The following is a 16,549-nucleotide window of genomic DNA, read 5'->3' as shown; positions in this document are numbered from 1 at the left end:
AGAAGCCAGGAAGTGAGGAAGCAAGAGAGTAGGTCCTGGCGGAGGAACCTGCTGGCATTGTGGAGTGAAGTGTGAGACAAGCCCTGCTCAGTGGTCAGAGTGGTAGGGGAAAGCACTGATCTAAACCACTTCCCTGATAAGAACTCAATGGAGCCAGAGATGGCCTCACTGCCATTGGCTACTGGGCCATTTGAGGGGAAAATTGAATTATAAGCCTACCATCCTTTGTACATTTGGAAATTTGTCATAGTAATTAAATGTTAATAAAGTGAGAGAGATTAAATGGATAGTTTCCTTAAAGATTACACTTCACCACCCAAGGTCGAGTAGAAATTATAAGTAATGTAGTGGTGTAGTCAGATCGCTCTGGCTGTATAAATGTCACGACAAAAGCAAGGAGTCGTTCAGTTTTCTATATTTGAACATCTCATTAAAGTCTGTGTCATTTAGAGACATATCAGGTGGCAGAAAGGTGACATTTAAGGTCCCTCGTGGTAAGCCAAGCCCTTAATTATCTGATGGAGGTTAATGTGTCTGTGGAACAGGGGAAGCCTGAGCATAAAAGGGAATAATGGATTATGTTAAGAATAGGTTTCATAGGTGCCCGCATGGAGTGGGCCATCCCTCTAGAGTTGTCTGGCCAGAGTTTTCCTACCTAGCTTGTTCTCTACCAGGCTGAATATGGAGATCAGAACAGCTCTCTTTGGCATAAAGAAATGGTGGCTATAGACTTAAGGGATAGGATTTCAGGAAATATCTTTACCTCCAACAGTGATATAGACAGAAGCTAAACCAGACTAAGACAGTGAAGGCCATGATATGGCCACATGCAGGGATGAAACAAAGCCTATGCAGCTCAGGGTGGCCTGTGACACTAGTGTAGGAAACCCTCAAGGCCATAGGGTAAGCAGCTCATTTAATAAGCTATAAGAATTCGTGCCCTTGTGTAGTGCATGCCCCACTTCCTGGATGTGAGCTGGACTGAATGACTTGCTTCTAATAAATATAATATGGTAAAAACGATGTGATACCACTTTCGAGATTAGGTTATAAATAAAGAACCAAGATTTCTGTCTTATACACCTTCTCTCTAGCTTTTGTCATGGTTCTCTCTGACAAAGCAAGCATCCATACTGCGGGATGCTGCCATGGAGAGGCCCAGGTGGCAAGAAAATGGAGTGAGCTCTGGCCAACCGCTAGCGAGAGAATGAGGTCCTCAGCCCAACTACCCTCAGGAAACTGAATCCCACAAGTATGTTACTTGAGCTCAAAAGTGAATCTCTCTGAAGTTGAACTTTCTGATGAGGTTGCAAACCAGCCCAACTTTCTGTTTGCAGCTCATGAGAGCCTCTATGCCAGAGGACCCAGCTAAGCTCTGCCTAGATTCTTGACCTTCAGAAACTCTCAGCTGATAAAGATTTCCTTAAAATTGTGGCTGAGTTTTGAGAAATTTGTTACACAGAAGTCAATAATTATTACAGTGATCTTGAGACTTTATCACACTCCTGGGGTGGGACACCCCAGTCCAACCCGTAGGCAGGTGCTTCTTGCTGTATCTCAGCATTCTGTCTCTTGCTCCATCCCATGGAGTGAGGTCTTTATGTTTCACCATGGAGCCTAAAATAGGAGGAGATTTGTACTGAAATAAATACATTTTCTGTAGACCTAACTGTTAGCTTTAGGTAAGGAGCTGAAGAACAGGGCAAGGTGGAGAAGTGGCCCTTGAGGCAGACGAGAGCAGTGCCCATTTTTAGCAGAGACTGATGCAGAGCCAGGACATGTTCTGCACCTTAGACAATCTTTCTGAACAACCACGAATAGGGATTGTGACAGAAATCCTGCCAATTTGTACCTGCTCTTCTCCAAGAGTTGGGAACCGATGGCTGACCAAGAAATGGTGCAGTAGCTCACAACATCTGTCCAGCATGGTTTGGTGGCTTCTGTATTTCTTCATCTTTTACACTTGCTGCGTTGAGCAGTTACAGCTCAAATTAGCCCCTGAGCTACTCAATAAACAGCTGGTTGAAAAACCTAATCATGTGTCTCTGGCAACATCTCCTCAATAGAAAAAGCAAGTTTTTATTTTGCAGGAAGATTTTATTTTCTTGGAAGATTTTAAAAACTAGGTGAATTTGGATTTTTATCCATTCCTTCTTTCATTCCACTAACATTTCTTGTGCCTCCTGTACAGCAGATCTTGTACTAGTGGATGAGGTTATAAAGATAAACACAAAATATCATAGTGGTTTAAAAATGCCTTACTGGCTCCACGAGCTTAAACATTTAATGGGGGACTTGAATAAACATTGTTTTTCAAGTGAATAAGAAAGTTGGAGAATTGTTCATTGAATTTAAAGAAATGACAAAAATGGAAGGAATGAGCAAATCTTATTTTCAGTGTGTTTTATTTTTCCCAAGACACTGTCTATTTAGGAGGTGAGGGACACCTGATCAACACTGGGAAATCCAACTTTTGTGAAGTGAAATTCTATTTGTTTTGATATCATTGGCAAGGTTCTGTGTTTTCAGTATACAAAAATCATTCATTTTCATGAGATTATGTGGGTAAGATAAGCAGAATTTTAGAATGAAAAACCCAAGCTTAAGGAAGATTTTGACAATTGTTTTTCTAAACTTCTAACATTTTTAATGAAGAAATAGATCGAGAGAGTAGAGGATACATGCTCAAGGTCACATAGCATGTAAATTATACACCCATATGAGAACTCAGGTCTTCATCTTGATTCGAGCCATCATTTTGTTTGACGCTTTTAGATCAGAACATTAAAAATCTGGATTTTGTAATTTTTTTTTTATTTTAAGGATAAAAGGAGGGAAACATTAACAGACATACAACATTTTACAACATATCACAAGCACAATACAGACAATACAGAGTTACAAACAAAGTGGTAGGGAATTAACAATGGTGGTTGTATTACATTGGATTTTGTAATTAATGACTTGGTTTTTCTGATGACAAATTAATCATCAAGAATCTGATTTTCAAGATGGTAGGTTAATGAAGCACTTGCTTTCTTTTCAGAATTAAATCTAAATAACTTAACCACACTTGAAAATGAGAAAAGATACTAAGGTGGACCCTATACTGAGTAAGCTCTGAAAGATAAAAGGTAGATGAAATCTTAGAAGAAAGCCAGAACCCAGGATACAACTGAGAGTTCTGCTTCAGAAATATGAGTGTTTCCTATTGAGAGCTTGAATTTGAGAGCAGGGGTAACCAGTGGTAAGTAACAGAGTCATTACTTAGTTAAGGTATCATACTTAGGACTGTGAAGATGACTGACAATTGCTCAATTTTCTCTTTTCCTGAAGACATATACAACAAAATTTTGATAAAATCATGAAAGAGACAGCAAAATCAACAAATGGAAAAAATTACACCTAAGAAAACCAAGTTGATAAAGCAAGTTTTACAGAACATAAGTATATGATATCCTCAGAGATGTAGAGGGTATCATATCTATGAAATAAGTTCAGATTGTTATAAGATCAAACAGTAGCCTCTAAATTAAAAACAGCACATCTATAGAAGTCAACAGGTGGGTTGAAGATGAGAATGTACACAGTGAAAAGAAAATTAGAATAGTTGACCATCAAAGTGAAGAATTCTCCCTGAACCCAGTGCAATAGAATAGTAGGGACAAGTATGAAAAACGAGCTGAGATGTAGAAACTATATTCTTGCATTCTAGCATCAGTGTAGAGAAATACCAAAAAGAGAGATTAGAGAAGGAAAATGATGGTAATATTCAAAGAAATGATTGATGATATAAAATGTTATGGTTAATACATTGTGTCAACTTGAGGAGTCTAGAAGCTTAACTAAGTAACTCAGCAGTTCTAGAACCTAGGGTGAAAAGGACATGACATTCCTGCTCTAGGATGTTGTTCATTGTGTCGAGTTTAGAAGGTTAATTATCTGACTCATTGTGGAGCCAGGGCCCTTACTTTGTATTCATCCTGAGCCTGTGCAAGAGGAGGGCACGGAAATGGTGTGGACATGGGTGGATAGCTGATATACAATATAAGGAGGGAAAAGAGGCTTGCTTCCCTGGTTTTTGCGCTCTTGCTGCTTTTGCTGTTTTCTGCCCCATGAACTGCTGCCCTCTCCCATGTGCCACTCTGCCTTAGAGCCAGCTGAGTATAGATTGAAACCTCCACAAAGTGTGAGCTAAATAAACCTTTCCTTCCTTAATTTGGGGCACCAGGTATTTTGTCTCAGCAATGAGAAAAAAATAACTAAGGCATAAAATTAAAGAAATCCAGACATTGAAAGTGTCACTGTGTACTGAGAAGGATAAATTTTACATAAAAAGTAGAGTCGGGGGATATAAATTGGGGGTTCATCTGCAGCTTCACTAAAAGATGCTTCTATCAATGTTGGTGCATTGGATTGGGAAGGCTGGCTCTGAATTCACTGTTATGATTTGGCTGCAATTTAATCTCTTTGGATGATGCTTTGAAATGTCTGCTACATTCAGCACAGTTCCATCCAGAGTGGTCTACAGACATAAAGCCTATCCTGACCACTGGAATTTTTCCTTACTGGGGTTGTGGTAGACAGACTGAAAAGTGACCTCCAATGATTCTCGCTTCCTTGCATTCAACCTTTATCTCATCCCTTCCCCTTGTGTGTGGCCAGGACCTGTGACTTGCTTTGAACCAGTAGTTATAGCAAAGGAGAAGAGAATCTTTCCTGTGTCTTTGTTGTATATGTAAGGTGATCTCACTTTTTGCTTGGTCCTTAGGAAGCAAACAGCTGTGTGGTGGCTTGCATATCAGAGAGGCCTACTTGTGAAGGAATGGTGGCCTGTGGGAGGGTTTCTATCCTAAACCACACGTGACTTAATTTTGCTAACAAGCTGAGTAATCTTGGCAGTAGGCCCTTTCCTGGTCACATCTTCAGATAAAAACCAAGTCTTCCAACACCTTAAGTGTAGTGTGGGGAATCCTGAGGCAGAGAACCAAGTTGGGCTATGCCAAGACTGCTGACCTGCACACAAATTGTGGGATGACCACTGGGTGTCATTTTCCATTACTCAGCTTATGATCATCTGTCATGCAGCAATGTAAAACAAACACAGGTGATTTCAGGACATCAATTTCAACCTTTGGAGATGCCTATAGTGTAATTGGATGGTGGAAGGCTGGGGAAGTGTCTTTTCTTAGTACCACTTCTCTGCTATCCTGGTATTTCTCCAAACACACACTAAACCTGTGTGCTGCTTTTCAAAGTGAGAGTGGATTCTTGTCACCTTGATATGGTAGCTCTGATGGTAAGGAGAGCTTTTCCTGATGCCCAGGTGACTGGGCTCTTGTCACTGGTAATGTTCAGGATGGCCAGCAGGTGGTTCACAGGTGCTGTGAGAAGCTGGAGCTCACACCTGTATGCCTGCCCATGTACTCGTAAACACATAAACACAGCTGGGCGAACTCCCTACAGATGCTTGCCTACTAATATCCTGGAATAACAAAGCTGTTCTGCTGCCTGGGATGCTTGTGGCTTAGGATGAAAACTCTGGGCTCTCACCTCATGGCAAGTGCTACGGTTTAGATAAGTGATCCCTAAAGGCCTGATCTGAGCCTGTGGCATGAGTGGGAGGTGGTGAAAATTTTTGAAAGGGGGCCTGATGGGAGGTCTTCTGGTCATTGCAGAATGCTCTCAAAGGGGATATTGGGACCCCAGCCTCTCTCTTTCTTTTCCAGCTTCCGCCATGATGTGCTGCCTTGCCACAGCCCCAAAGCAACAAATTATAGCCCAAATCTTCAAAACTGAGCCAAAATAGACCTTTGTAGAAGTTATCTCAGAATTTTGTTACATAACAGAAAGCTCACCAATACAGCAAGTTATGGTCCATCTCTTTTACCTCACTTCTTCAGAGACAAACGTTTCCTTTGAGTAGGTTTCAAAGGATTGGGGTGGCTTGATAAGTGCCCTTTAAAAGTGAATTCAGGTGCCCACCAATAACTAGTCTGGCCAAGAATTAGCAATGAAATTAATGAAGTCATTTCCAAATGAGATGAATACACACAACTGTCTCCTTTTCAGCAACTCTGTGGAGAATTATGGGGCAGAGCATGGAGGCAGCTGGGTGCTACGTGGAAAGATACTACATTCAGGTCCTAATTCTACCACCCATTCTCACAGTATGACCATCTCAAATACCTTTCCCCAATCTGAGTCTCATTTTCCTCACCTGTACAAAAAAGGGCTGAACTTTGTCCAATTTAGTCTTAGAAAAACTGTATTTTCTCTTCTCCCAGCATGACAATCATAATGTCCACCTCACTGAGACACCTGTGAGATTACCAAGGCCTGTGGAACTTCATGACCCATAGGAATACTGTTTACTGTAGTGATTATCGGTGGCCAGACTTTCAGGACATAGACTTATCACCATTGATGTTAAAACCTGAGAAACGTGTCTCAAGCACTGAAGACACACCTTGGATAGTTCATTCATTCAGCTCATACTTATGCTTACAGCATCAGCGTCTTTTTGACATCAAGATTCTTCATTTTATAGAAGAAATCGTGTTTGCAATTTAGGGTGGATCTGCTCATATTTTTCATGGCAGGTGCTGGATTTCGGTGACATTTCTGCACAGGAAAGGCCTGAGAAATCCAACTTCAGCCATAAAAGGTGTAACAGTATGCAAGTATCCTCAAACTGACCTCCTGGGATCCTTGACTTTCTCTACATGTTTTACAGAACTTCGCCATTGCATCCTGTATGAAAGATGTTCTAAGGACACCTTGAAGAAAGGGGGCACTTATAGCTCCCTATCTTCACACAGAGAGGTTAAAGAGGGAAGTTCAGAGGAAGAAAACTGAAGTAGCATAACCCTACTTCTCCAGTGGCACCTATTCTGCTCCACCATAAGTCTGCATGTCCCATTCAGCAAAATCAAAGCTGTATGGTTAATCATGCCTACTCTCCTTAGATGGCATCGAACTGCTCCTCTGATGTCACTGCTATCTCCTACCCACTGAAGGGGGTCTCCCTCCCTGTCCAAGTAGCTTATCAAGGAATTCCTTCTTAGGGCACATGGTCTTCTCCATGAAAGAAGCTTTGGCAAATGCAAAAGAACCACACTTTCACAATCATCACAGATGGTATTCCAACCCTTTCATTCATCAAACAGCAAGAAATATCAGATAATAACCACACCAAGGCGTTCATAAGGACTAAATGGGGCAACTGATTGGCTAAGCATCTAGGAGGAACTGTTTTCCAAGGGTATCTGGGTGACCTCCATGTCAGGACTTAGCAGTGCTACTTGTCTTGGGTGATGGCTTTCTGTTGAGCACTTCCCACTCAGCCCCTTTTTTTGAAAGTAAGCTGCCAGTCCTATCAGCTCACGGTGGTAGGATTTCCTGCTTTGTCTATATCAACTATAGAGATGGAGAATGTCAGAGTCCCAGGACCTTTCCATCCAAGCCCTTTCTACCATGCCTTGGGTTGTAAGTAATGGAAGTCCAACTCACCCCAACTTAAGTAACAAATAGACTTTATTGGCTCATGAATGAAAAAGGTCCAGAGGTGGGGCCACTCTCAAAGTTTACTGTGCACCTAATATGACCAAGGACCTGGTTCTTGTTGCCTCTCAACTCTCCCTTCAGCTTTTGTGCTGAGAGTGTCTGTCAAGGTTCCATGATGGTCCCTGTCAAGATTCAGGATCACCTGCTTTCTTTTTCATTCCGGCAGAGGCATAAGAGTTGCTACTTAAAATTCCCAGGAGGTCTTTTTCTCTTTTCTTTCCTTTCTCTTTCTCTCTCTTTACTCCCCTCCCCTTCACATCCCTTCCCCTTGTATTTTATTGTGCTGGGGATTGAACCCAGGGTCTTTCCACTGAGCTACATCCCCAGTCCTTGAGACAGTGTCTCTTTAAGTTGTTGAGACTGGGCTCAAACTTGTGATTTTCCTGCCTTAGCCTACCAGAGTGCTGGGATTTCAGGCATGTGCTACCACACCTGGCCAGCCCCAGAAATCTTGCAATTCCCTCTGTCTGAACAGATCTAGCTCACACAGTCATACCTGGATCAATCACTCTGGTAAGAGCGGCGGACTACACTGTTGGTTTAGCCTGTGTCAAATGTTCACTCCTGGGAGTGGTGAGAGCCAGTTCTGCCAAATCATGTGAACCCTCAGCAGACATGAGGGGCCACTGGGAAAGGAAACAGATGCAACCAACATCCATCACATCCCTCATTTTATGGATGAGAGACCGAGACCAGACATGTAAAAGGACTGTCCACAATGACAGCAGAGCTGGGACCACAACCCAGCCCAACCACATACAAACCCTCCAGTGTTCCCACTGTACTTGGCTCCTACGCGGCTCAGGCTGACTCAGCGAATATGCATGCTGGTCAGTTTGGAATAATCAATTTCTCTGTAACCCTCATACACTGCCTTGTAGTTGCTGAATTTCAAACACCTTTACCCACTTTCGAGGTCAAACAACAACAAGCTTGGACCCTAAAGATTCTTGGGGCCATAAGAATCAACCTCATCTCTTCCTCTTCCCCTCTTCGGGCCTCCTAAGAACCAAATAGCTCTTGGTACTTTTAAGAGGAAAAAACCCTGCATTCTGATGTGCAAACATGATCGCATATTCATGCACTCAAAATCTAATTTTAGCTGCAAGAGGCTTCATTATAAGATGCTCACATAATTAAGCAGCTTTCTTCCCAGGGTCTGGGAGCCTGTCTATTCTTCTCTCTCATTTACACATCACTAGGGTTATCAGAATGTGTTTTAGTTTTCTAAAATTATGTATTTTGGTTTTTTCAAATTGATCCACAACAAGAGATAAAATCCGTGAAAGCAACATGTTTTAACACAGGTTTGTGTAACTCCATATCCTTGCTATTAAATTTGGAATCTGTAGACAGAGTTTCGCTGTTCTGTTCTAATTGACTCTCAATGCATTTGTCACACTTCGGCTCTACAGACAGATCAGCTTGTACTCTGTGGCTGGTCAGGACAGTACCCTCTTTCCTGAGAAGGCGAGAGCTGTAGATGAGATCTAACTTAGAGAAAGCCAAATGGATTTTCTCAAAAGGACGGACAGACCCCTCACCCACTGCTGAGAGCCAGCAGTGACTGTGAACTCCATGCCACATGAGCTAGTGGCACCCTCCTGAAAGATGGATGAAGCCTTGGGGTGTCCAGTGTCAGTGAATCTACCAACCAGCTCCCAGGAGAAACTCTGGGACTGCTGCTGCCCCAGACTTCTGGGGTGGTGAGCAAAGTATAGGAGATCATGCCCTGGGTGCAGGCCTGGCCAGTTCTCTTTACATGCTTGCCATTCCCAGCTTCTGTGGTTTTAGGCTTTGCCTCTGATCATCTGGATAGCCCTGGAGAGTGAGGCCAAGCCTCAGATCTATCATAGGAAAACCCTGGCCTCCCTGCTCTCCAGCAATCTGATGCCAGGTCTATTGCCTTTTTGAGACTATAGGTTTGCCCTGGGATGTAGACATGCCTGGCTTCCCCTTAAGGCAGCATGGAAACTCCTGGGGTCTCAAATGCTCCCATGCTCAAGTGAAATGGCTTTGGCAGGGTCTTCCACACAATGGACCGTACAGCCATCCCAAGCCAGTGAACATTTACAAAGACCCTGGTGTTCCCAGCTTTAAGATGTCACTGTAGACTATAGAACAGCCTCACACTGGGAAGGACATGGAGGCCACCAGGAGCAGAGTGAACAAATGGGAACAATGTCGCTACACAGAAACAGAGACAGAGGGTGTGGTAAGAGGCTGAGTGGCAATATAATAGTGACAGGATGTGTCAGGGCAAACACAGAGTGACACAGAGGGCTCTGCCAACAGGGGTCAGGAAGAAGCTGTGCCACAAGGGTCACACAGGACATTCCTATGACCCCACTGTGAGACCCCAGAGAACAGGTCTTATTAAGGTGTGTGGGGCAACAGTCCCAGTGGCCCCAAGATGCACCCTCAGGGGTCTCCCATGTTCACCTCAGCCCCCTCCTGCTGGCATGTGGGCCTCTTGAATCTTCAACTCCCCTAGAGGCTTAGGCCTGCCCCACCGCAACCTTCACACCCTGCTTCTGGTGCAGAGTGGGAATTCCCAGCTTTCTTAGAAAGGGGAAGGAGGCAGGAGGGGGCCCCATTCTGAGGAGCCCTGACTTGGGGTGAGTGGAAGAGAATGGCAGGGCAGGCAGAGGGGTGGGCTTTACTCTGCCCATAGTGCCTCAGCGTCCCATCCACAGAGAAGAGAGAGGCGGGGCTGCAGCTTGCAGTGCCTGGCAGTCACAGCACACACCTTTATGGGATGTCAGACAAGGTCAGGACCGCATAGCCCAACATCAACAGCCTGTACACCCACCTCCACCCCTTCCTGCTTGAAGCACAAATGCCTGTCCACCCTGGCATTCCAGAGTTGAGGGTTCCGGCAAGCAGGTCTGGGCTGGTGCTGGACACGGGAAGCCTAGGGCCTCTCAGAGCTCAGGCTGCATGTGTGTGCATGTGCATGTATGACAGATAGACAGCCAGCCAGCCCCTGGGCACACTCCCTGCACCTACGTTTGTGTCTGTGTGTGGCTGCATTTGCAAGGCTGGGCACATCTGGCTTACCCTGCATGGGTGGCTTAGGCACATCAAAATGAGCACTGTGAATGTGGAATAATGTCTAAGTGTCTGTGGATGTGTGAGTGTCTGTCAGGAGCGTGTGTCCATTTGCATCTGTCCTGTGATGTCTGTCTGTCTGCATTTGGCATCTAGATCAGGTCTCTCTGCATGTGAGGCAGCACCCGAGAGCCTCCCTGCCGACTGTGTGCAAGCAGCCACATGTCCCATGTCCCAGAGGTCCACAGCCCAGCAGCAGAGCAGGGGTATAGTTCCATGGCATGACTGCATCTTGCAGCAGAGGTGAGCAGCTTGAGCGGGGGCCTATCATCTGGGCACATACTCCCTGGGCAGCCCAGCCCAGTTGTGATCACGCAAGGCCTGGTCCACTGTCCGGATGTAGCCATTGATCAGGTCTTTCATCTCGGGGGTAAAGGGCTCTGGGTCATGTGGGCGCTGGCCGTGCCTCCGGAAGCTGCCTTCCTTGTTGTTCTCCACGCACAGCAGCCGGTCCTCGCTCACAGACACGTTGAGGAAGGCCACCATCTCCCGCAGCGTGGGCACCAGGCTGCGGCGCAGCTCTTCGTAGTGAACCACCAGCAGCCGCTTCCCATACTTCAGCCAGTCCAGCACGTGCGAGGACCACCATGACGCATAACTGTTCACGAAGTCTGGCCACTCTGGGGTGGACAGAGAAAGGACACGGTCAAAGGCTGCCATCACATGACTGCTAGCCACACTTGGCCTCTCAGGAGAAAGAGGCAGCCAGGGTTTCCATGGTCCACTGCCCAGGGCCACGCTACCCAGATCTCCATGGGAGCAGGACCCTTTGGTGACCTGATGTGGACAATGAGTGAATGTCAGATTGTGCTTGGATGAGTTCTAGGGCTGTTTGGGAGATGATGACCTTGAGGCTGCCTTCCCCCAGCAGCGTTTCCTTGGAAATGTACCAAATTAAGTTAAACATAGCCTGCTCTGTGCCAAGAACCAGTTATCTCTGTATGGACTATGGTTTCCTTAACCTTTGAGATTGAACCTGGACAAGGAGGCTGGGAGCGGACCTGTAGTCCAGGCCGTCGTGACACAGCAGGATCTAAGACGAGTGGGAAAGCCACGCAGGGCATCTCTGTACAGACAAACCACAACGATCTTGACCATGTCCTTGGCCACTAAGCATGTCCAATGTTAAGAAGAGGGAGACAGCCAGGATTTTCTACTGCTCCCTCTCTAGGGATGATCTGTCTGGGTCCCCCAAGGAACAAGACCCTTTTGGTGACTGAGTAGTATGTGCCTGGGTGTGAGAGAGCTGCTGGGCTTCCTGGTGAAGAGGCTGAGCTTGATTTCCTGTTCTCTGTCCTCCTATGTCTGATTGGGCTGGGTAAACATGGTGCTTAATGGATATACATAGTGTCTTGTGTGTTTCATTGACAGTTTGAACCCACGATTCTGCTGGGAGTTAGACACACAATGATACCACAGACAGGGGTGACCTCAAACTTTAGCAAATGATCTTCTCCATGAGAAGTCTTTCCTAGAAAATTAGGAAGTTAATTTTTGGAAGGGATTGGGGTATAATTTCTCAAGAGTTACCTCAGCACAAAGTGTTTCCATAATTGGTCTGTTATCCCTCAGATGTTATGGTTTGCATTCTATCACCTTCACAATGGCCTGTGATTCCAAAACCAGAAAACTGAACCTTAAAGATGAGGTGCACAGTTTGCTGAGGGTCACATGGCTTCCAAGAGGCAGAGGTGGGGATCTGAGCTCAGCCTGCCCAACTGAGAGCGCTAATCTCTTGCCGTTGTCCCTGCATTTCTAAAGGCCAGTTGGCAAGGAAGACCAAGATGGCTGTGGGGGACTGGTCTAGGTGGAGGACAACTGGGAAAGAACTAGATTCCAGTCTGAGACACTAAACAGACTGTGCTGATGCAGAGTGAAGTGGGGACAGATGCACAGCCTGCCTGGACATAATGCTCCACAGTATCTCATCTCACCATCACCCTGCCGTGATGCAGCTTGATTTCTGACTTAATCTACATCACTTACCACTAGACCTGTGTCTTTATTATTCACTTGCAAGGGCTAGACTGTATGTGCCTTCAACATAGGGGCTCGAACCCTTTAGTCTGGGCCCTCATGCTCTGCAGGGGGCCTGGCACACCCCGTGGGACTTCAGTAACTATAGGTTCATAGACAGACTCTCTGAATAAAGCTGCTGGAGAGAACAAGCCAATCTGACTGAGAATCAGAAAATCTGGGTGTTATCGTCTGAATGTAGCCCTTGAATTTACGGGTGGAAACCCTAGTCCCTAGTGTGGTAGAATTTGAAAATGAAGCCCTTAGGAGGCCAGTGGGTTTAGATGAAGTCATGAGGGTAGAGCCCCTGTGATCTGATTAATATTCTGATAAGAGATATCAGAGAGTTTTCAGTCTTTATCATGTGAAGACCGAGGGACAGGGTGGTTGTCTGCAAACCAGAAAGAAGGACCTCAGCAGACACTGGGTCAGCAGGCACTTTGGCCTGGGACTTCCAGCCTCCAGAACTATGAGGAAAAGATGTCTGTTGCTCAAGTCACTCAATCTGTGGCTGCCTGAGCTGACTACAGTGAAGGGTTTGAGACCCAGCTCTGCTACGTGGACAAATCACACAGCCACATTCTCTAGGCTTAAGAGGAAAGTCAGGATGATGGTGATTCTCCTCTGGGACACGGTGAGGAGTCACTCAGGCAGCACAGGTGGGGGCTGGCATGCTGAGCACTAACCACAGACTGGGAAGAGGCATTATGTTTCCCCATGAGATGTGGCCTGTGGCCGTATCTTATGAGGCCAGGAAGAAGCTGGTCCTGTAGGCAGAGGAGGGCGTGACTAGGACCACCTGTATCCAGAGCCAGTGCTCTCCTCCTAGCTCTGTGTAAGCCACTGGGTATGAGCAAATGATCTCCATGAGATGTCTTTCCTAGAAAATTAAGAAGTGAATTTTTGGAAGGGATTGGGGTATAATTTGTCAAGAGTCATCCCAGCACAAAGTGTTTCCAGGGGAAGTAAAGGGGCATGGATCATCCCACTACCCAGCTGGGGGTGGGCACAGGTGATTCTTGGCCTTCAAGCTGGCATATAAAACACTATGATGCATGGACTGAGCAGGCTTTGACGGGATGCAGAAGAGGTGAACTCAAACCAAGCACAGTAGTGCAAGTCCCCAGAAAAACTGTGCACGGATCCTGCATGCCGGAGGGCATAGTGCCAGCGTCCTTTGCCACCTGCCTCACTGGTCCCCTACTTACCTTTGCTCTTCCAATTGTGGTCGGGAGCATAGCCCAGGTGCCCAGCACATTTTCTGTTGAATTCAGCCACCAGGGACCTGTAGGGGTTCCGGATCAGCAGAATGGCTGAGTCAAACATTTCAATCTCCCTCTTGCCGCTCTCGTGGGTCTTCACACAGATGGTGCGCCGGCTCCGCCAGTGGTCCTTCTCACCCTTGAACCCTGCCCAGGAGAAAGGAAAAGGCCCCCTATGGAGGAAGGCACCCCGTTCCTACTGGGAGGTGTCCCTACTTCCACAGCAGCAGGAGTTCTGATGCTGATTTACACAACCACTGGAAGAAAGCCAGGATTGGGGGTGCGAGGGCCAGGGATGGCCCAGAAGGGAGCACGAGAGCACCCATAGAGAGGGCACAGGCAGCCTCCATGGGAGTGAGCCTGCCCCAAGGAAGGTGCAGCAGAAGGCATCTGTGGGGGTCAGAGGGGAGGTGGTATCTGCAAGAGAAATAAGGCCAGTCATCTCTTGCAGCCTCCAAGAGTCAGGAGGCAGAGGGCCTGACCATGCCCTTTTACAGACACTGAAGATGCAGACACATATTTGAGGCTTTTGTGGAGAAAATTTCATGTGAGCATGGAAGATAATCTTATGAGTTAAACAGCTATAGGCACAACCAGATGAAGGGAGTGAGGGTCAGAGGGAGTGTGTGACTTGCTGAGGATCCAGGAGATCCACATAAACCGCACCATGTAAACAGTATCAGCACTCTCTCCATATACCACTGTGTGTCCCTGTGTAGCCCGGTTTCCATTCACCTTCCCACAGCAGGGTCAAGATTCCCACCCTCAGGCTCAGTGGCTAAAGGGCTGCAAGTGGCTGAATCCCCACCCTCTGACCTTATGTTGTGTCCTATTTCAGGCCCCTATCCTTGCTTATATGGAGATCCTCCACCTTGGGCTGTGCAGCAGGTCTGGTCAAGGTTCCATCCACAGTATTTGAGTCCAATACTGAGGAATCCAAGCCTGATTTCTATGAATGGAAACTTACTCCCATTGACATAGTTCTCTGGGACCTCTTTCCTTGGCCCCTTGGTATAGTACTAGACACTCAGAACCTTAATGATAACCAGCTGAGAAGACCAGACTCCACTTTTCCATCCACAGAGGCACATACAATTCCACAAAGGTTATCCAGGGGCTTGGACTTTAAAATGGCAAAGAATAAGACCCTGTCTTTAAGCCTACCTTCTAGTAGGTAGGTTGGCCCAAGTATAGAACATAGGAGCATATGAAAACAAACAGTAGGGGAGAACAAATAGTTGGATGTCAGAGAAATCTTCTTGGAAAGATCTCACTTGAACCTAGTCTCCTGGCCATATCCTAACATAGCCCATGCTATCCAGCTCTGGGGACAGGCTCCATAAATGTTAATTAGCTTATCTTGGGCTCTTAAGAACAAAATGAGCTTTTCTTCTCATCCTTTATTAGTATACCTCACAGAACTAGAGAAATCATTCCTAAAATTCACTTGGAATATAGACAAGCAAAAACAATTCTGGGCAACAAAGGCAAGGTAGGGAGGACTACAATCCTTGACTTGAAATTACAACAGAGCTACTGTGATAAAAACAGCATGGTACTGATTAAAAAAACCAGACCTGAGGATCAATGGAACAGATTAGAAGGTAAGAAACAACTTCAAACACACCCTTATCTTTGACCAAGTGGCCAAACACCTTCACTGGAAGAAAGATAGCCTCTTTAATAAATAGTGCTGGAAAAGCTGATTTTTCACGTGCTGAAGACTAAAACTAGACCAGTGTCTATCACCATGCACTAAACTAAAATTAAAATTGATCAATGATCTAAATATTAAAGTAGAAATGGAAAATCTGCTGAAAAAGAGAATAGGTAGAACTCTTTAAGACATAGGTGTAGGCAAAGACTTAATGAAGAAAACTCCAGTGGCACAGAAAATACAGAGAATCAACAACTGGGATCTCATCTTACTAAAAAGCTTTTGCACAGTGAAAGAAGTCACCAACAGAGTGAAAATACAACCTACAGAGTGGGGAAAAAAATCTTAGCCGGATGATCCTCAGACAAAGGACTAATACCTAGAACATATAAAGAATTGAAAAAATCAGATCCTCCAAATTGAAATACCCAATCCATAAATGGACATCTGAAATGAATAGACACTTCTCAGAAGAACAAATGGCAAATAAATGCATAAAAAATGTTCAATATCAGTAATCATTCAAAAGATGCAAATTAAAACAGTACACTCAAAAAGGATGTCATGAGTTTTTCTAGGCCTGCTGACAATCTCAGGAAGTTTCTATTTCTCTAGGATGCTACTGATAGTGTTACTTTTTGCTAAACAAAACTCTGGTTAAAGAAACTCAGAGAGAATGCTCCAGCAATAGACAACAGAGTAAAACATTTTGCCAAATTTATATGGCACTTGACTTGTCTGAGGCATCTTGTTCTTTGTTTTTAAACAGCACACAGACTTGAGCCATTTAAGTTAATTTACTTGGCAAAGGAGACCTCTTATTTCTACAAGGGAAAGCTGAGAAATCAGAAAACTCTTAAAGATTTTTGAACCTATTTAAATAAAATTGCATTTTGATGAGCTACCCCTGGCCTCAAAAAAAAAAAAAAAAAAAAAA

General features: G+C 45.2%; 1 protein-coding gene across 2 annotated transcripts in view; it reads right to left on the bottom strand.

Annotated features, from left to right (window-relative positions):
* Positions 1 to 9,777: 9,777 nt before the first annotated feature.
* The window catches only part of Wscd1 (WSC domain containing 1), a 41,948-nt gene continuing 35,176 nt past the window's right edge, over positions 9,778 to 16,549 (bottom strand). For both annotated transcript variants that reach the window (XM_005399657.2, XM_005399659.2), the window contains exons 8-9: positions 13,902 to 14,102; positions 9,778 to 11,297 (exon numbers count right to left, since the gene is read on the bottom strand). In XM_005399657.2, coding sequence (XP_005399714.1) covers positions 10,945 to 11,297; positions 13,902 to 14,102 — 554 coding nt within the window. In that variant the 3' untranslated portion in view covers positions 9,778 to 10,944. The remainder of the gene's footprint in view (positions 11,298 to 13,901; positions 14,103 to 16,549) is intronic.

The sequence above is a fragment of the Chinchilla lanigera genome, unplaced genomic scaffold (assembly GCF_000276665.1).
Source record: "Chinchilla lanigera isolate Chin_1 unplaced genomic scaffold, ChiLan1.0 scaffold00066, whole genome shotgun sequence".
NCBI classification, from domain to species: Eukaryota; Metazoa; Chordata; class Mammalia; order Rodentia; family Chinchillidae; genus Chinchilla; species Chinchilla lanigera.
The sequence above is the reverse complement of the archived record's forward strand: the minus strand, read 5'-3'. Positions and strand labels throughout refer to the sequence as shown.